The 20,782-nt window shown below is 45.2% G+C and overlaps 1 protein-coding gene across 1 annotated transcript in view; it reads right to left on the reverse strand.

Annotated features, from left to right (window-relative positions):
- LOC142573212 (uncharacterized) overlaps nt 1-18,771 on the reverse strand; it is a 129,075-nt gene extending 110,304 nt beyond the window's left edge. Inside the window, exon 1 of the mRNA XM_075682802.1 lies at nt 18,191-18,771. Coding sequence (XP_075538917.1) covers nt 18,191-18,208 — 18 coding nt within the window. The 5' untranslated portion in view covers nt 18,209-18,771. The remainder of the gene's footprint in view (nt 1-18,190) is intronic.
- Nucleotides 18,772-20,782: the final 2,011 nt, after the last annotated feature.

Here is a 20,782-nt window from a genome sequence, read left to right on the forward strand (position 1 = left end):
GTGGGGCTATTACACGTTCGCATACCTTTATTGCGATAGCAATAATATGGACACTCCTGATGCACTTCTGCCGTCGTCGTCGCCCTATGATACATCTCGAAAGCCTGCTTTAAGGCTGGGCACTTTATTCAGTTTTAGTTTATTGTCCATTCAAGACGCATAGTTGGTCGTTAGTAGTATGCAGGCGAGGGTCCCAAACTCAAGCGACTGAAGCGGGATCCCATGGGTTGATACTTTGAAAAGTGCCACGATAAATGAGCGGTCTACCCTCCTTTCGAGAAAATTTAGTGAGCTACAGCCCAAAAGTGTAGCTAAGGTTCTAGATTTGTTAGTTTCCACTCTCTCTGTGCCATTTTCTATCTTCCCGCAGCCTTGCATAGAGCATAGCTGTACCGCGCTTCCTTTTGCGGAAACTGGCAATATCATAGCCGATTTCGACACTGAGACACAAGTGAGACAAATCAGGACGCTGTCATGCGGCGTCGCAGAAATAATGCCACAATATTTTATTTAAAATTTGCATTATAATCGATTAGGAGAAAAGCATACAAGTATGGCTTCTGTAACCCTCGGGGCTGAGAGATATTTCGAACGCTCAGTTAACGTTTGCGTGCGCTTGGCAGTCAAGCTGTGGATTCTTATTCCTATGCTTCGGCACGTGCAGTCGCTGACTCGTAGTTACTTAGTTTTTTTACTAAAACGGTTCGTGAACCACGGTAACTTATTCTCTACATCTAATTTGGTAGATAAGCCTTTCCGTCAACAAAAATTTCGTTATTACAGCGAGTGCCTTGTTAGCTGATGCTTACCGCCAGAAAGACAAAACATAGATAGAGCTGCAACTAGTCGCAAGCTACCGTCTCTGTTGCTGTTCTTGTTCCTGTTTTTGCTTTCTCGTTTCAGCAATCAACATACCGTTCAGCACAGCACAGTCTACGCGAGGATCACGTTCTGCCCAATTTTCGTTATTTCTCATTCTGGTTTTGTACGAGTTGTTCAAGCTGCGTGACATGTAGACTTGAATACTAGGCCGCACGCTTTCATGCAAGCTCATATAATCCCATATTTATATATCCCATATAATCCCGTATAGAAGTCGCCCGAAATGCTGCTCTCATTAAGTAGAAGTCGAATATGTTTTTCTAACAGTGCATTGACCCGCAATTTTGTCCATATTCAGAAGAGTGAAAACGGTTTATCGTAGCGAGCTGTAGAAAAAGATTATTGTAATATCCAGAATCGATCATCCACTTAAACGGAATTTCATTATTGCACAATCATCCTATCACATATTATTTCGGTTGGTTTGTACAATGCATAGATCTTTACTTTTATATTTCTTCCCTGTGCTCTACTTCATCTACTTCGATTTCATCTTGTACGTGGTGCTTGCACGCCCCCCCCCCCCCCCCCCGCCCGAAAAAAGATATCAGGAATGGGAACAGATCAAGCTGCTTTATTGCAGCTTTGACCTCATTTTCCTCATCACACTTTGAGCGTCTAATGTACATGTGAAAGGATTCCAAATTCAAGCGAGAATGAAGGAATGTCGAGATCTCCGGTGAAGTCTGCATCGAAGCAGTGCGAATCGGCGTAACCTTCGTCGCCCAAATGGCGGAACGCCTCTCCCAGCGTGCTGCAACGTGACAAGGCATGAATTACGTTTCGCGCCACTGTTTCGGCCGAGTCGCGCGTCGTGGAGGAAATGGACGCTTTCTCCGCTACACGTGCATGCAAAAACGCGGAAGCTCGAATGCCTCTACTTCTGGTGGAAAGAGTGCGCGTTAAAAATTCAAAATTACGCCTGGCCAAACAGAAAGGGCCACCACAGGCATTTTATAAAAAAAATCTCATGGTCTTGAGTTCATTCACGCAGCTTGAAGTCTTGTTTTACTTCCTATGCTGGATGTTGAAATAATAACGTTGAATAAGTAGTTTCGATACTGTGACCGACTCATTGTAGTGTGGGCTGTTCGAAGCTACCTGAACCTCGATGAAACTGCGAGACGCTCGAGCACGTGATATATATATAAACCCACACTATGCACTGCAAATATCACTCTGTATGCAACGAACCAGCCTTGCTAGCTCCCTCAAATCTAGAAACCCACGTTCGATTGCAAAATGATATTCTAATATGAAGTAAACTTGGTCTAGTTGATTTTGCTTCATTATGACAGCAGGCGAAAGTCCACAGCGACGGTTTTCCCTGACGGTCAGTCAACGGAAAGCCTCTGCACTATAAATCATCGCCACAGTTTTGTTCCCTGTGTTTGTTGCGTGATGCACAATATTCCACTTTCCTGTAGAAAAAATGCGCACTGGCCAGACTGGAACCGGCCTTAACTACACCAGCACGACAAAAATTTGAAAGGCCCGCGCCTCCTGTGCATCTGCAAGCGCACTGTCGGTTGCGTGCGAGCATGCGAGCCCTTTTCTGAACGAACACGCGTCATAATCAGGCCCAGGGATCACAGAGCACATGAAATCACCGCGGCTCTCCATATAAACAAAAACCACGAGTTTTGGAAATTGACTAGAAAACAATTGTGTCAGTACTGCACCGGTTGGATTTGGCGCGAAATGAGTTAGATTATTTGTTGCAATGTCCATAATTATAACTGACTCCTCTCGGCCCGTCGTTTTGAGCGCATCTAAAGAATACTTTATTTACACCATCCCGTGATACCGTGATCTAGCTGGCGCTATTGTGATGAAGTACAATGTATGAAGCCGTGACGCTCGTAGTTCGTAGTGATGCTTGTACTCTGTGTCTCGGTGATATTGCTATAAAAATATGCAGTGTGTAAATTGTGTTTTAGTAAAAAGGAATCTTGTTTATGGAACGACCTGAGTTAACTACTTAGTATACCCACACTTGCTAGGTGCGCATCACTAAGAAACTGAGAGCGCTTGTGGTGAACCACTAAGGTGAAGTTGTATTCTACTACTGCGGGTCTTTCTTTTTGTTGCTAGCGTAGTGCTTTCTTTAATCTGTTGTGTGCCAATTCTCGCATAAATATATGTGCTACGGTGAACAAAGAACACAGTGGGCAGCAACAAATGGTACACGAGTTGCTCATTCTTGTTAAGCGTATGTGTGCTGTAATTTTCTTTGTCCGTTGCGAGTGACACGCCATGGGAAATCTTGATATTGACTTCATCAGAGTTGCTCATCGACAGGGAATTTTCGAGGCTCGTTCGACATCCACTACAAATGTTGTACTGTACTAACAGAGGTGGCACATTAGAGCGTGTGGAGCCAAAAGAAATGCAATCAGATTTCGTGGAGATTTGGGGCAGTCAGTTGTTAATTTTCCTTTTTCTTTTTTGCTCTATAAGACAGCCCCCGGGTAAACTTAATGTGTGTTATTGTAGTCGCTGTTCTTCTTATACTTTTATTTCTTACGCGAATGAGTTGTCACCCCTTACAACCATCGTCACATTTTGAAGTGGAGTTGCATTCAGGACTTCTTTGTATGTACTGATGCTGTTCGCAAAGGTCGTTAAACCATCATGTCAAAAACTTTTTTTCTGAATTTTAAAGACTGGGCCGCGGAGCAGCTTGAAATCATCACGTGCCGCCGTGATGGAACAACGTCATTTTGGGGGATTGTGGGATATTATTTCGGGATGGATACTCAGTGACAGACACAGAGTCGAGTCACGTGCTCCGCCTTAACAAAGACCCTTGGCGCCTCGGCAATACCTTCTAGAATCTCACGTGGCGCAGCACGACACGCAATATCCTGGTGCTCGAAAGCGTAATTGATGGCTTTAAATGACGCCAGAATTATTTACAACGCTGCCGCGTCGCAAAAGTATAGAACCATCGAGCCACAAAACAAGCAAAAATAAACGGTACGCAGCTCAATTTTGGTTTCCCTGTCGCCTTGCTATATCTACTTTCTTCCATCTGCAACCACTAGACCACGTGGTACTAACTGCCTGCGATGTAATTGAAGGGACAGGTCAGCCCCGACGTGAGGCGCCCGTCATGTTACGCGACAGCGTTCGTTGCACGGGTGCTCAAACTTCCGACATCATGCAAAGTAAGCGAAAAGGAGATCCGCTAAGTGGAAGACGTTCCGGCTTCCCACCAACCTTGTCGAGCACTTTCCTGGTGGCGGCGTAGTCGGAATGTGTCCTCAGGGCAAAGCGTGCCTGACAGTCTGCTGCTGGGGCCGGCGTCTGTCCTTTAAACCGGCGTCTGTATGCCAGCGGCATCGCTCAGTGCGGGGACGATCACAAACGCTCGAACTAGAACGTTTACGCAATCGCGCAGACTTGAAAGGAGACCAGAGCGAGCGAGGTGTCATCAAAATGCAACACAACACTTAAGAAACGCGTAATTCGTGAAGGTGTTCAGTAAAGACATTGGCTGTTTCGTGTTTTTGATTTCCCCAAGAACCTACATTTAGTCGTTATGTTGCGGTTTGAATGAGGGACATTATCAGGACGCTTAGCTGCATTTTAGGCCATGTTAAATGCGTATGAGAAAAGCGGCGTTTCTGCAATACAAGCAAATAAGACGAGGATAACTCAGCTGCAGCGCTAGTCGCACGTGAAATATCCAAGCAAATTAAGTTTCTCTTTGCTCCTACCAGCTGATATGGCATTGTCGCAATCATTCCAAGATATAATTGCACCATTACCTTGAATATAAAATACAACCGACAGCTGCGTTTCACACATCATCTAACCACAGAAACATCAATTAACATTTCCTTCTCTTAAACGAAATGCTTGGCACACAAGATAACGTACCAAGCCGTAGGTGGCTCGATGTGTGGTGTGTGGTTTCATATATCCAGGAAGAAAAGCCCGTCATATTTAAACACCAAAGAAAGGACAGGAGGAAGGCACCCCTATTCAGCCCCCGCGCCAAAAAAAAAAAAGAATACTAATGTTCCATCTCCCATATTTGAGGCCTAATTTATTTCGAGTACAAAAATCCTATAAAACCCGGCAAATGTCGAGGATCTGAAAACATCTAGGACGTCACATTTCTATTGTGAGCTTACAGTGATTCATGCGGTTATAGACAAAAACGTTATTTTCATGCGACACGACGTATCAACGAGAACTACTGAAATGAACAACATTGAAGCCGAGTTACACCTGACACAGTTATTCATCCTAGTTATCGTCGTGTACGGGGGCAGTAGTTTTCACAAACTTCAAATTTACTTCCACAACTTCAGGATTTTAGGCCATGCTGCCACAGACCTGCATTTAGGTCTGAATCAATATTTATTCCGTCAGATAATCAGCCTGATCTGTTCAACCGTCGTAGGAGAAAAGGACCAACAAGCGGCTCTCCGAGACCGGATAACTTTCTGAATTTTGACAAAGCTGCCACACGTTGTACCACCGACTTCAATCAACAGGAGATGTTACTGTTTTAGATGGGTGCTTAGATAAAAGTATGTTCTACCCTACGCAGAAACGCAACCACAAAAAACACGGACACAGGCACTTGCGATACTCACTAAGGCCAAAGAGAAACTGTTAAGTGTCTCGATGGTTCTTGTGGTTGTTATTAAGCAGGTAAAATGAGCGCTGTCATCTCGTTTTAATGTTTAATTTTTTTTAGTTTCGCCTGATTTTATTAGTGAAGTCTTGGCGATGCATTCCTATGTGCCCTTGGACTCACCTATAACCGTTGTAGGTGCGCTTGCGAAGCCTATCATTTAGGTATCTTCCTGTCCAGCACACGTGCTTTTTGCATTATGAAAGAAAGGGGGATGGCGTACAGAGCATTCTCAGTGCATGCCACATTACACATTTTTCGCTTCCCTGAGCACCTGTGAGATCATTCACAATTGTCCTTTCCTGCCTTTCAGAGAGATACGAGATTGGGGGGCGCTGAAATAAACACCTTCGCTCCGGCTCGTTCCCCAGTATTTTTCAGACGATGGGAAACGTGGTGATAGTGTGTGATCACAGGCGTCCTTTGGTGCTGCCTGGGCACTCAGTATCGGTTTCTGTTGGTTTAACATTGCACAAAGATTGGCTTGTGGCTTCCAGAAGCGGTTCTGCTAACAGATACCATGAGTGTGCCAAGACTACCACCTTGCTGACGCTGGCCAACCTGCGCCATAAAGATGTCTTGCAATGTACTGAAGCAAGACTTCTGCGGTTTATTCACAAGGCATCCTTTCACCACTTCCCATTATGCGAGTTTAGAGTGGCTCGAAGAGTAGGGCAAGAGGGGCTTGTTAGGGCTTGGCTCGTATATGCGGCAGACAGCGAATTCTAGAAGTTCAACCGCAGGTAAAGGATACGAATGGACCCTTCTTCAGGACATTGGCGCGGTTTACGGTTAATGGGTTTAGGCGTGCTCAAAATTAGTTCAGGGCGTATGTCATCTCACTGAAATTGAACAAACAGTCGCCCCGTAAGATTACTATAGGAAGTCGCAACACTTTCAGCCCTCAGGACTTATCCAGATTTCCGGCCACACCCTTAATACTGCGCCAGCAACATGTCGCTGAATACGGCCGCTATACACGAACCGATGCATGTCCCTTGCTTTCGTGCGAACACTTTGTTCCACACAGTGAACGCGAAGCGCAGCCTGAGTTGGCTGGTTGCAATGGTTGCAGGTCCACGGCTAAACCTGGCTTCTCTCGAGCCGTTGTCTTGGGCGAATCTGATTTTTTGTCCTGGGATTTTGGATTTAACTATCATTCCAGGACTATTTCAAGAAATTTTTCCTCTCCGACCATTTGGATATCTAACCACTTCCCCCAACCTCTGGAATAAACGAGAATATCTTTTAAATTTCCTCCGTTTAGCGAGGAAAGGAACCCACGTCACACAATCAGTGGCGTAGCCATGGCGGAGGGCACACCTGCACATCCCATTGGATCACCAATATCGTCTGGACAACCCGATTAGATCCGAACGTCCAAGTCTTGGTTAGGACGTCCAGTGCATAACGTGAGGACGTAAACTTCTGGATGTCTTGTTTAAAACATCCACATCCACACGATTGAACTTCTCGGATATAAAAAAAATTCCTGAACTTTAATCCCCAGGGATGTTCGAAAGATGTTTTCAACTGGATATCCCATACCGGACATATGTGGGACCAACATGCACAATGCGAGACGTGCTACGTGATCATATCACGGAATATTAAGTATATTCCATGGCTGCCTTCAGCGCACGCTCTTCCGAAAAGACATGGCAGCCAGCAACGTGAAGCTGCTGCTTTCCGGATCAAACTTCCGATGCAAAGGATAAATGGAGAAATTGTAATGAATGACCCACACTGCACATCGGGAGGAACTGTCACAAAGCGACAGGCAGAATACCGAAACAGCTGCGCATTACCGCGTCCCGCAAGGCGTAACCGAATCAATCGTGTTCTACGCTCCTGCGCGCAACCCCTGCCGTTGAACACAGCAGTGACGGCTTTTACCCAGTTGAACTGTCTGTCGCATGCACGCTTTGCGCTCATTTGAGCGTAGTCGGTCACCGTTTTAGTGGGCAGCCGTTTTATGGGATCTCTTCGCCCGTCTCTGTAAGCTCGGAACGCCTGAAGGTTGCTGGGTTGGTGCGCCTGTGTGGGTGCCCTCTGCGCACTCACACGCTCAGTTTGCGCGTTTTCTCTGAACGTGGTGGTTGTGTCATGAGCTCCAGCGTGAGCGTTTGTCAGTTCCAGGTGAACGTTTTCGTCGTGCGCTTTGGATCTCCATTTCCGCGGCGCCTGGCGGAATTGGAGCTAGCGCGTGGGCCCAGGTGACGCCACTAGACCAACAGCGACGCGGCGTCGGCCTCGGCCAGAGCCCGCGAGGAGGCGGCGGCATTCTTCAAAGCGTGGGGCTACTTTTTTTTTTTAATTATGGGGTTTTACGTGCCAAAACCACTTTCTGATTATGAGGCACGCCGTAGTGGAGGACTCCGGAAATTTTGACCACCTGGGGTTCTTGAACGTGCACCTAAATCTAAGTAGACGGGTGTTTTCGCATTTCGCCCCCATCTAAATGCGGCCGCCGTAGCCGGGATTCGATCCCGCGACCTCGTGCTCAGCAGCCTAACACCATAGCCACTGAGCAACCACGGCGGGTGTGGGGCTACTTTACAAAGTTTAAGGGGCTTTACTAGAACTGGAGAGTGAGTCGAACGGAGGCCACGGTAGAGTGTTCTAGAATGCGGCTACTCTAACCACGGCAAACGGCGAGAGTGAAGCAAAAAAAAAAGGCACACAGTTAGTACAACCAAATCTAGAGCAAAGGCTGGGCCGAAAAAAGTGGGAACCGCTAGGGCGCCGCCCAGTCGCTAGTTGTCAATGTGGCCAACGCAATTACTATTGAAAGGGCTGAAAAAAAAAGTACAGGTTGCCTTATGCTTTATCATTAGAAAATGCTTACCTGATCGCTTTATGAAGGTGATGCGAGAATATTAAGTTCACAGAAAGCGCTTGCTAAGTGCGTAATTTACGTAAATCACATTTACGCATTCATTCAATAAAGCATGGCGCGAATTTCGGTTTCGAAGCTCTGTGTTTTTGGATGCGTAGTAGTTTCGTACAGTTTAGGTTTGACATGTGATCGCGCGACAACATCGGACGCTATGCCACATTTGTGCCTTTTGTGACACTCAAGCTCCGTAGTGCTCTGGCATATACCTTCACATGTAAGTAAACGAATGTATCTTCTTGTTCAGAACATTATGTGAGTAGACAGCTCTTGTGATGCATAACAATCGTTTGAGAAGCGTCACAGTAAATCACTTTTTGCATGAGGAAGCATGATGAAGTAGATCAGTTTTATGAAGATGTTGAATTAGCGATGAGAAAAGTGCAAGCTCAGTATTCTCTAGTAATGAGCGACTTCGATGCATAAGGAAGATAAGCTTGTCAAGCTTATCTTCCTTATGGCCCTCTGAAGTACGTAACCAAGGCTACACTGGGCAAAGCGGTGAGGCCGCTGACGATGTGCAGGCCATTTAATGACGTCAAAGCACGACGCTGTCAAACATCACATGTTGCATAAAATGGACGAGCGCAGTTCATTTTTTATTCAGAAAAAAAAAATAAAACTGAACGCGTGGGCAGCTCAGGGAGTGACGTGAGGAAAAAAAACAACAAATCTGAACAGGCAACATCTTGCGACTTGTATTTGGTCAGTCCTAAGCAAATCGAACCTTTTGTCATGGCGAGTGTGGCTCGAAGCTTGCGTTGGCTTTCGTCCAACCACGGCATCAAGAATGCCTTGCCTAGTGGCAGACCTTGTAAACAGTTGTGACAGGCGCTACGCTGTGTGGCAGTGTTTCTCTTATTTTTTTTTACTTGGTACAAGAAGCAACGATCGCACATTAAGATAACGTCCGACGTGCCTGACAGTTAGCGTCTGCGACGCCATATCTGTTGTGCATTTCTCCATTCACAGGGTGAAAGGGAGAATAACTGAGATCTTGGAATACCAGCGTGAAGATAACCAGAAGGGAGACACTCACAGTGTGGGTTTTATTCCCGACCGTGGCGGCCCTGAATCACGCATTCACAGTGCGCGTTATGCAGATTAATTTCTCGGTTCCTACAAAACTGCGCATCTTCAGTGCAAACAATTATGGGTCCTAGTAACATTGAAGCAGGTTCAGCGGCAAAATCTAGACCTTTCCTAAAGAATTTGGCTGTCGGTTCTTGATGCAGGCATACATGGTATAAATCATAATTGCGTCTAGAGAGCACCTTCGTAAATGAAGTGGGCCCTCTTCCTGACGTTCTCGCGAGTTCTTTCACTGTTGCATGTGAACAATTGCTGTTTTTCTCACATAAAAATGTTTTCTCTGTAATGCTGGCGTACACTCGGACCGCGATGTCAAGGTCCTCGCTTTCGTTGGTAGGACGGCATCTTTTTTTCACCTGAACGAACCTAGTGGAGCGGAAGCGGCAAAAACGAGTCCCGAATGCGGCGAGCGCAGCCACGCGGCGATGTGCGGCCACATTCCGAAGCGGCGCATCTGCGACGCATTGTGCCTTCACGTACAGGCGACACACAATGTGCGTCGACTGTTTCTGCCACTGACAACTGGCCCTGTGCAGATTCGGCCATTTTGTCGCAGAAAATGTCGCCTTTTTGATCGGAATATAAACGAATCTGACAAAGCGGCACTTTTGAACCTAGGAGTGACCTTTCTGTCTCACTGCCATGAGCAGAAATGTGCGCCTGAGTGCTCAGAATGTACTGAACGGCACACAATGGACGTTACATAAGCTGACAGCGATATTCAGGGCTGAGCAGAGCTGCCCAAGTGTGCAGCAGGACCAAAAAAAAAAAAGTGCGAGCAGTCTCCGACATTCAAAGCGCGTTGAAAAAAAAAACACTCCCGGTTGAAATCAAAGCTGTCCATTTTTTTTTTATTTCGGGCCTGGGGTCATCACAAGGAAAGGTCTTCTCAAACAGGGTCGTCATGAACAGTGCCCGAAAAGCTTTTGAGAAGTTCTGTGAGGAGACTCGATGTCAAGGTGAAGGAAAATGCAGAACATAGGCCCGCAGGAACGTCGTTAAATAAAGCAGATGCTTATTCTTGCGCTGCACAGACGAGAAAACCTGGGTATATGACGCTGTTATTTTTATTTTCTGTTTCGATTAGTGTGCTGCCAAGCCATTACTTACGGGTCTTTGTCAAAAAAGAAAACTGATTTGAAGCTTCAAATATGCAGAGAAATACACGGGGAAGGTGGAAGATTGAAATTCAAGACGATGATCAACGTGAGAACAAGGTGAAAGCTAAAGTCAACGTTTCGACAAGTCGAAATTTGTCGAAACGTTGGCTCCTGCTTCGACCTTGTTCTCGTTTTGCTCATCGTCTCAAATATGCAAAAAGAAATTTTGTCCGTTTTATTCGCTAATACAAAGATGTCAACTTCATGAAGCTACAAGAAATCAATTCAATGGCTACCTAGAAATGGTAACCGAATATCTAAATACTGGTTTTCAGTAAATATGCTATAATTAGTACAAATCCCAATTTCTCCGCCGGATAATGGTTCACATATAATAAAGAAATTTCCTTCGTAGTTCCACTTCATTGTGCCAAAAAATGTTTGGCAATCTTTCTGACAAACAAAGTGCCCACGCAGATGCTGTATGTCAAAACTCTATTGAACATAGCGTGCATCATTCGCAAGGTGTGGACTTTCATATTCGTCTTTCATGTCTATTCGAGTGCGTTGAGTGAAGAAAAAGGGCAGTTGGCAGACGAACGTCGTAGAGAATGGAAGTACGAACGGCCGGAGGTGCTCCCGAGTGCTTTGCATTTACAGCCCGCAAAGTCAGCCACGGCTTCGAAAGGCGCTGCTGGTCTCGCAAATATTAGGTTGGCTCAAATAAATCACGAAAATGCGAAGACTCGAGCAACCTTTCGAGCACGCGATTAGTCTTCCAGCCGAACCTGGCGCACCGCATTCCTTGCCCTCAAGGATGCGCGAGCAGGCCGGCTGATTGAAACCCACGCGACAATGGCCGAGCACACAGCCAAGTGCAGATGAGTCGCCCTGAAAAAACGGTGATTACGCGTGTGCCCGTGATTCAATTGTGTCGCGGACGCCGAAGGCCAATCGGAGCTGGCGCAGCGTCGACGTCACGTTTCATCAGGGCCGCACTCGGATAACCGCGAGTGTTCTGCCGCGCGGTGCGTGCGCACTCAGAGAGAAGCACTGTGGGCGCGGCCATCGCAGAATCACGTCACGTGTTTCCTTAGGGCCGAACTTTTCAGAACCAAGCTAGCCATGCGAAGAACCGGACAAAGTTCTCTGCACTTCTAGAAATTAAGTGACTGGGCAAAATTTACACCAGCTAGAGGGTTGAGAAAGATCGAGCATACATTTGAAAGAATTTGTTTTTGTTTATCCAGTGCAGCTAGCCAAATTTATGCATTTAAGCTACAATGATTGCACAAAAATAAGATTCCTTTGTCAAGTTTGCCATAGTAAGTCAAAATGACAAAATAAAGAAACACCACTGTGTAACACTGTATCTGTACAGAAAAGTCAATCCGGAAAATAATGAGCACATGCTGCAAACACTGGGTTGGGAATGACATATTACGGAACAGCAAAGCGATCTGACCAGCATTTTAACAAGGCCAGTACGAGAAATAATGTTCAAGGCCACCAATGAAAGCGGCTAGCGAAAGAGTGGTGCGGTGACCAAGAAGATGTTTCACTGCCTCGTTTATTACAGCCTAGGGAACGGTACAAAAGCTATGTTTCATTGTATACAGCATGTCGAAAAATGGTATACAATGTTGCTCCCTGTCCTTTCCTTCATAGGAAGGCTGCGCATGTGTGAGCCAGACGCCATGCATGCATCTGCCAACGGATTTGCCAAAGATAGGAATGCCGTCACCATCCCCTACCTGACAAGTTTTAGTCAAACCCTTGGTTTCAAGGAAAGGGATTAATAAGAAGACCGAAATGAAATAGTTCAAAACAGCATTGGCCATGAATCTGATGTATAGTATGGATAAATGAGAAAATAAGGAATGACAAAACGTTTGTCGGAAAAAAATTGTAGATATAGATAATTTATTTATTTCAAAAGTACTGCCGACCTCTCATTGGGGCCATGATAGTGGCCATTATGCCGACAAAAATGTCAGGCAAAAAGAAGCAAGGACTGGAAATTTTGAAGGTAGATGCCGTGATTTGTTTATGACTGCCTGCACTTCTCTTGTGTCCTGTTTGCACTCCTCGCCTTTTTTGCATAATGAATACTTACCAATTAGCTCAGCTTTCTGTCGTTCTCAGCAACGCGATACTGCGAGAGCTCGAGACACCGTTCAAATCTGAGCACTGGGCTAGGTATCTTATATTTACTAAACTAAGCCGTTTAAACGTCTAAAGGCTTTCGGTTCAACCCGAGGATTTTTCTCTTGGGAGCATTACCAAAGTCTAATTTAACAAAGAGTGAGGTGACACATTGCAAGCTCTCCCTGGCTATCGCTCCATTTTGCGACTAAGAGCAATACATTGATGCACCATTCTCTTTCCCGCCAATAGGAACATGCATCATTGTTGCTTCTAATTCTATCCCGTGCTTTACTGCATGGTGAAGGCGCCACTTCACCGTTGTCTAGAGAGTTTTCATTCTTATTTAGTGATGGCACCCAGCTGGCGGTCATGAATCTGTTGGATCACTTTTAGGCGGCTACGGTAGCACTGTACAGGTGCAGAAATGCAGAACCGCTAGTTAGGAGAGCATGCGCGAAATAACCCCAGGTGGAGAAACTTCATTCGGAACTCATCACTACGTCCGACTCCGATGGCCCTTCGCTAGCTTCAGAAGGTCGCGCCTCTCGTCCTCTGCCTTCAGTTTATTTCTGTTGTGTCCAGCGAATGCCGAACTGCCACGGCTGCTTCGCCAGGCACTGCTCCCCCCTCCCCTCTATTCCCTTGCTCATGCATTTTATTCATCTCATTTTATTCGTCTGTTTTGCAAAGAGGTGGTTCAACTGCCAATGGAAGGTGCGTGCCAGAAGATGAATTTTTATATCCTTCAAAGTGAGTTGCCGAGGGTGTTCTTCTACATTCAATTTGTTTATTTCCGGCGGGAGCACATGCCCATAAGTATTGTGGACACGCTACTACTACGACGGTGCGACGGGTGTCGGAAATGTCCCCTAAGAGCTACTACGCCTGTCAAATTAAATAAATTTTCTAAAAAGTCACGAAATGTCGCAAACGCTTCTACCAAAGTATATATATTTTCTTGATTTTCTTGCAAAATCGGCACTATTTCTGTAATTTTGCAAGAATGGTAGCCTGCTACAATTTTCAGCGCGTGTGAAATTTCATTTCATTTCTTTTTATTTCTACTCTTGCCATACAAATTATAAAACACTGACTGAACCCATAGCCAGAGGCTAGTGTGGGGTTCAGAAACAAAAATACACGATGGCAATGAAACAGCACTTGTGTAAAATAGAAAGCCCAAAATCACGGCGAAAGACCAAAGTACAGTATACAATGTGGAGAAAATAATATAGTATGCATTTTACAGCAAAATGAATAAAGATCTGTAAATGAACAACACTGTACAACAAACACAAACCGCGAACGAATGTCAAATGCGAAGTTGGTTAAATAATAAATGTAATTAATGCGTCCGACTAGTGCATTTGTAATGAGTAAAGCCGAATACCGTGCCTCTACTTAAATACAAGCATAAACATCACGAGCCACTGCAGGCGACGCCATCTCTTGGTCTCTCATCGAATATGAAAGAAAGATTATCGGCGAGCGAGCGAGCCCACGTGCTTACACGGAGGGAAGAAAAAACACTTCCTGCTCTGACTCATTGGCCATCCCAGAACTCCTCATTTACCGACGGACGCAGCAGCGCAACGATGATGATGATGATGATGGCCTCATATTATGGCTCATACCCCCACTGGGGGATTGGCGAACAATTGCGTGCTGAAGCGATTACATATTCTTTTCAAGTGTTACTTGTTCGATTAAAAAGAAATAAGAAAGTTAAGGAAACATACAAAAACTAATAAGTTACATTACAAGAAAACAATAAAAAAGTTATTCGTTTTGTTGATTGTATGTAACCGCAAACGGCATCAAACACATCCCTGTGGCTGACCCCTATAATTGACGCACCAAAATATTGTATGATTTTTGATGATAACATTAACCCTAATTTAGCAAGCGGAAGTTCTAGATGTCTTTTTCTTGACAATTTGTATCGCCTACATGCCAAAAAGTAATTATAGAATGATTCTATTTCTTAGTAGTATGGACATAGAGGCGATAGCGTCAGACCAGTCCTGTGTAAATATAGGTTCAATTTGGGGACACGGCAGCGTAATCTCGTGATCGCTACATCTGATGGTCTTGATGGGCACCACTGGATTTTCCACGGAAATTTTAGGTGCTGATATTCTGTCCATGTTGTTATTAATTCATTGACATCTCCATGAATTGAACATTTTCCATATCTAATTGCTGTTATGTGTGCCACTACTGGAATAACCGGCATTATAGGTCCACTGAGGGATGCTCGCGCTAATGAATCTGCCATTTCATTTGAGTGTAAGGCACAGTGGCCAGGTGTCCATAATAGTTTTAGAGAATTCAACTCTGGAGGAACTAATGCTAGAAACGTCTTTAGGGTTGCCGAATTGGATGAAGCTGTAAGCGAAGTACAGACCGAAAGGGAATCTGTTATAACCCCCGCATTTATTGAGCTTGAAGGGAGTTTTCGATGCGCTAAAATCACTGCTAAAAGTACGGCTTCAAAAACGGGTGTGAAATCTGGCAGTCTCAAGGAGAATGACCAGCCAATAGGAAGCGAGAAAATGCCTACGCCCACCCTTTCGTTGTTCATTGAAGCGTCTGTAGCTATTATGTTATTTGTATGTACGTGCGCTAGGTAATCTTGCTACAGGTTACTTTAAAAAGCGGCTGATTAAAACTTCAGAGTTTGGGGGGGAAATGTCATCAACATCTATCTTAATATTCTGATTTGATTCGGCTGAAGGAATTACCGCTCAAATGTTCACATTCAGGCTATCTAATTGTTTTTGTACAAAGAAAATCTGTGGAGTGTGAAAGCGACGCCAATGTGCAAGGAAGAAGGAATTTGGATCATTAATAAAGGCGTATTCAGATTGTCTAAGCGGCAAGCTGTAAAATTTCATAAATGCTTGAATTGTTAAGATGCGAAATCTGCAGGGCAATGTTGTAAGGCGCGCTTCTTGATAGATAACATTAATAGCCACAAACCTAGGGAGTCCCAGACACAGGCGTACGGCCTCACGCTCCAAAAGAAGCAGAGGCTTTGTTTTATAAGCATGGCCGCCTGAGAACAAGACACACCAAAATTTCAATGTGGGGCGCATATACATTTTATAAATCATCAACAGTGAATCCTTACGTAGTCCATATTGTCGGTTACTCATTCTGCGCTGCATACCTAAAGCACGTTGTGCCTTACCTGCTACGCTTTCTATCTGCGGACTCCAGTTGAGTGTTCTGTTATATGTGATTCCCAAATATTTTAGAGACTCAACCTGTGGAATGGGCTCTTGCTTATAAGCTACAGAAATTGAAACCGGATCCATGACCGGGAACACTAAAATTGCGCTTTTGCTTACGTTTAATAACATACAAATTGTCTGAAGCCATACCTACAGCATACTCGTGTAGCTTTGTAATTTTTGGCATAAAGTGTTGACGTCAGTGTCGGCCGCAAAGACTGCAATGCCATCTGCATACCCGTGCACGTCCTGACCAGTGGGGATGCAGCTCATTAATATATTAATTAATACTGGGGATAGGACCGCTCCTTGGCGAACATCGCGAGTCTGTCTGAATTTAGACGATGAATATCCGTCCTTGACGCAACAAAATTATCTTGATAGCAAAAATTCTGCCAACTACGCGGTAATAAATTTGGGAAATTACGACGCTGTGGAATATCCAGTAAAAGTGAATGTTCAACGCTGTCATAAGCTTTAGATATATCTAATTTCATCAAAGCGGAATATTTTCTCCTTTTCCGGGCAAATTGGATGCGGCTGTCTAAATCAGCATGGGCATACCATATTGAGCAATTAGCTCTGAAGCCTATTTGATTTGGACTTAATATTAAATTATCCGCCATCCAGGTAGTAATTCTGCAATGTAATACACTCTCATGAGCTTGACTATATTAGAAGTAAGAGAAGTAGGTCTGATGTTTTCTATGTTATAACCTACTCCTGGTTTTTTAGGTATCGGTATTACTTTAGCTACTTGCCAATCTTAAGGTATCCAGGCTTTCTGTAAGGAATACCTTATAACATTTAGACGGTCTCCAGGAGATAGATCGAATAAAATTTTTATCATGTGAACGGTAATTCCACCAGGACCAGGGGATTACACGGGTAAGTTTCGAATCACTTGAGCTAATTCAGGCAATGTAACTTCAGTAAACACTGATGACGGGGCTAATTTTTGCAATTCACAGGACATCAATGACGTGAATCAACTTTTTTTCTAGCGCAATAATTAACACAAACGTCTTCTTCCTTCGTCGATCGTTGGAGGAGAACCGACTCTGCTCCATGCATGCATGTGCGCGTTCATTGAGAAAATCAAATCAGGTTGTGGGATTTAACGTTCCAAAGATATCAGAGGTGCCGAGGGGAGAGGCGGGAAGGCATTTCTTTAACCGTGTTGGCCTTGACGTGCACACTGAGAAATAACTTTTCTTCTTTTGAATTCCGTCCCTGTCGTGATGCGGTCGGGAATCGAACCAGCGTACTTGACGATCGGTGCCAGCGCCGTAGCAAGTGCGCCGCCGCTGCGCCACCAGCAGCGCGGAATAATTGTAAGCACGCGAAATCTGCGCATTTTTGGCCGATTGCCTACAAACAGGTCACAGTGCCGCTGTTGGCAAAATTTGAAAGATGGAGACCGCGAGCTAGAATGTTTTCTGAAACACAGATTCAACGTCAACTGTCACAGGCCGCGCACGCAATCGTTATTATCGAGCGTATATTTCAACGCGTACAGACGACGAACAGCCAGAAAGAATGCTTTCTTTCACACCGCACAGGATGGATCGCGAGATCCCGCAGTATATGACGGGATGTCCTTCACAGGCGTCGTGATAAGTCGTTGGCTGCCCCGCTTATTAAACTACAGTGTCCAGTGGTGGCGAAATTGTGCAACTACTCGGATACGTGGTTACAAGTGTCTGGTCACAGCTCGAACGAGCGGAGGTGATTTTTTTTTCTTTGCCGATATGCTCGCCCGATAAGTGTACGAAATGAGAGGCCGAGTCCAAGAATGTAGAAACTGGTGCAATAAGGAACTCTCGATTTTGCCCTTATATGCGTTGGCGTCCCGTGACCATTACCTAAACCCTTTAGGTTTACAGGACCGAGTTGTGCAGAACAAAAGTAAATGAATCAGTGAGCACGAAATACGTAGCTTCAGTCTGCATTGCAAACAGGTCACCCATTGCATTCGTCGCGGTGGCAAAAATGACTAACAGAAAACAGACACAGCGAGCACAGAGATGCCGGACGACGATTCGTAGTCGAAATACGAGTGCGCGATTTCGAGAGTTTCACGGCTTCGTTACGTCGAGCAGCGCGGCTCGAGCGGCCTGCCCCTCGTGCCGACGAAGCAGTCCCGGCTGCCGCGGCGGAAAAGCGTGCACGCCGCGGGGCTCACCTGTCGTGGGCTGAGCATGTCTCCCGCTGCGCGTCGTCGGTCCACCGGGCAGCACGCGGCGGCGGCGGTCCCCACGAGACGGTGACGCACTGAGCACTCGCGACCCTCGCCGACACGCCGGACGCTTTTGTGGTCGGCGGCCGGCCAATGGGGAGAGCGGGTCGGGCGAGCCGCGCCGTCTCTCCGCCCTCGCTCTCTCTCCGACCGGACAGCGGCCGTTTCCGCGCTCCGTCCTCCGGAACACGGCGCCGAGAAACTCTTGGTTCAGCGTGCTGGGCGCCTACGACGGACAGTGCTCGAACGCCTCGAGGTGCTCGAAGGAGGGAATAAGGGCGTGACGCCCACTACGTCGCGAACCCGATAAAATAACTCAATACGCACATCCACCACGCTCTCAGAGCCACAGCTCCGTCACGCGGTATCCTCGGCTGGTCGCCTCTATCCCCCGAAGCCGTGTCGGGCAGATCTGGCGTTCGCCGAACTCGGCGGCATAGGACAAGCGCGCAAGGCGAACGTGTACCGGGAGGAGGAAATGGCACATGCGAAACCACGCGACTACTGTGAATGCCCGATGTTCCGCCTATCCAAAGCTCACGGCACTGCCGGGAAAACCGCCTGAGGGACGAGCGTTCGTTGAGACGCGAGCCATAGAGAAAGGATTCGCGAGCATGTAGTGCACGGCCTAGGTTGCCTAGGTTACGGTGGACCGCCGCCAATGTTATGATGACGTTGCTGGAAACACTCTGTCTCGACGGCTGCTCCGACGACAGTGCCCTGAGCGCCTCGGAGATGGAGGAGAGCAATCGCAAAGAACTCGCTACACGCATGGCGCACGCCCACTTTCAAGCAGCAGAAGAAGACAACGCCGCTCGCGAGCGCGCTCTGAAACGGCCAGCCGAAGGGACCATTATAGGCTATCGGAGGTATCTTCGAGTATAATATACATATAGGGTGTCTTTTTCTTTTTTTTTTCAGCCGCAACACCATAGCACCCTTCACCATTCAGTTAAATTATTCGATGAAAGTATCATTACTTCTCTATGAAATGAAAATTGAATTATCACCCTAACTACGCGAATAATTATTTACGTTATTGCACATATATCAATTTAAATATGGTAACTACTGAGCTTGAAACACATATCAACTTGAATCAAATTCTGAGCACGCCACCGGTTTCGAGATAGGCGTCATGAAACTTGCGCAAAAAATGCACTGTTGTTCTCCTTACTCTTTTTTAACGTAACCCTGTTTTATGCACTGGATCACAATAGCAACTGGAACGCCGATGCATTTAGTCAGACACTTTCAAAATTAATATATCGAAGCTGGTGTAGTCCTGAGAGTTCGATCCAAGTATCGCCTTGCAAACTACAATTAATAAATTGAAATGTGTGCCATAAAGTAATTACCTAGGAAACTCAATAATGTAGTTACGTTAATTATTTGTTGCAGCATCTCGACTTCTGGTATAGAAGTAATGGGCCACCTTCCCGAGTAATATATATATATATATATATAAACGCGCATTGAGAATTATCACTTGTAGGTGAACACAATACAGTACGTACTTGTATAGCTCATCAAATGTGTTGCCAGTGCATGCATTGTATGAATTGAAAATTGCTGAGGTCATTCATAGTATTATTTAAACCAATAATCCACTTCCAATTACTTTATTTAATATCCCGTTACGAAATACAAGAGCCGCAACTAATCAGTGTTTTAATTTGCCTCCATGTCATATTCTGTACGGGAAAAGGCTCGTGCAATTTAACGGCGCACTTATTTGGAATTCTCTGCCAATACATATAAACGAAGCCCGTAACTTTAGGTCTGCTGTGAGAAAATACTTCTTTTGAAAAATACTCTCCATAAAAGTACACTTCTTTATATTTACATTCCTTCCTATGTTGTGCATGTAAATTGCTCAAGTTTTGCATGTCAATTTCATTGTTATGTATTACGTCTGTTTTGTTTGCTCGCGTTGGTGCAGGATATAAGAACACCGAGTTTATATTTACACTCTTGTCATAGTTATCTATGTTAATATTACTATTATGTTTTATGCCTGCTGTTTTTGTTTGCTCGCGTTCTGCGTTTTATAACATAAGTTGACTACGGACCCGGGACATATATTGGCTATGGGTCCAGTAATGCTTTCGTATCTTGTAAAATATGCTGTATATAAAGAAAGAATATATATATATATATATATATATATATATATATATATATATATATATATATATATATATATATATATATATATATATATATATATATATATATCTTGCGAGACAGCTATTGAGCCTCAACGGTTTATTTCCCAAGTCGCGCGCTCAGGACGATGACGCTGGCCATGATGATGCATATAAACAGATGAAGAAGATGAAGATGTAAAATAATGCTCACACAATTTCCCCCGCGCGTGGAAGCGGCCAACCTGGCCGCTGGTTACGCTGCATATGGCAGGAAACGCCGTATAAAAGGCTTTAAACGCGAAACATGCACAATCTCTGTGGTACGGTAGCGGCCGTCCAAAGGCGGAACAACTGGAGTCACACGATAGTTAACTGGCGAAGCCTGTTC

Source organism: Dermacentor variabilis, chromosome 2 (genome assembly GCF_050947875.1).
Source record: "Dermacentor variabilis isolate Ectoservices chromosome 2, ASM5094787v1, whole genome shotgun sequence".
In the NCBI taxonomy this organism is placed as follows: domain Eukaryota; kingdom Metazoa; phylum Arthropoda; class Arachnida; order Ixodida; family Ixodidae; genus Dermacentor; species Dermacentor variabilis.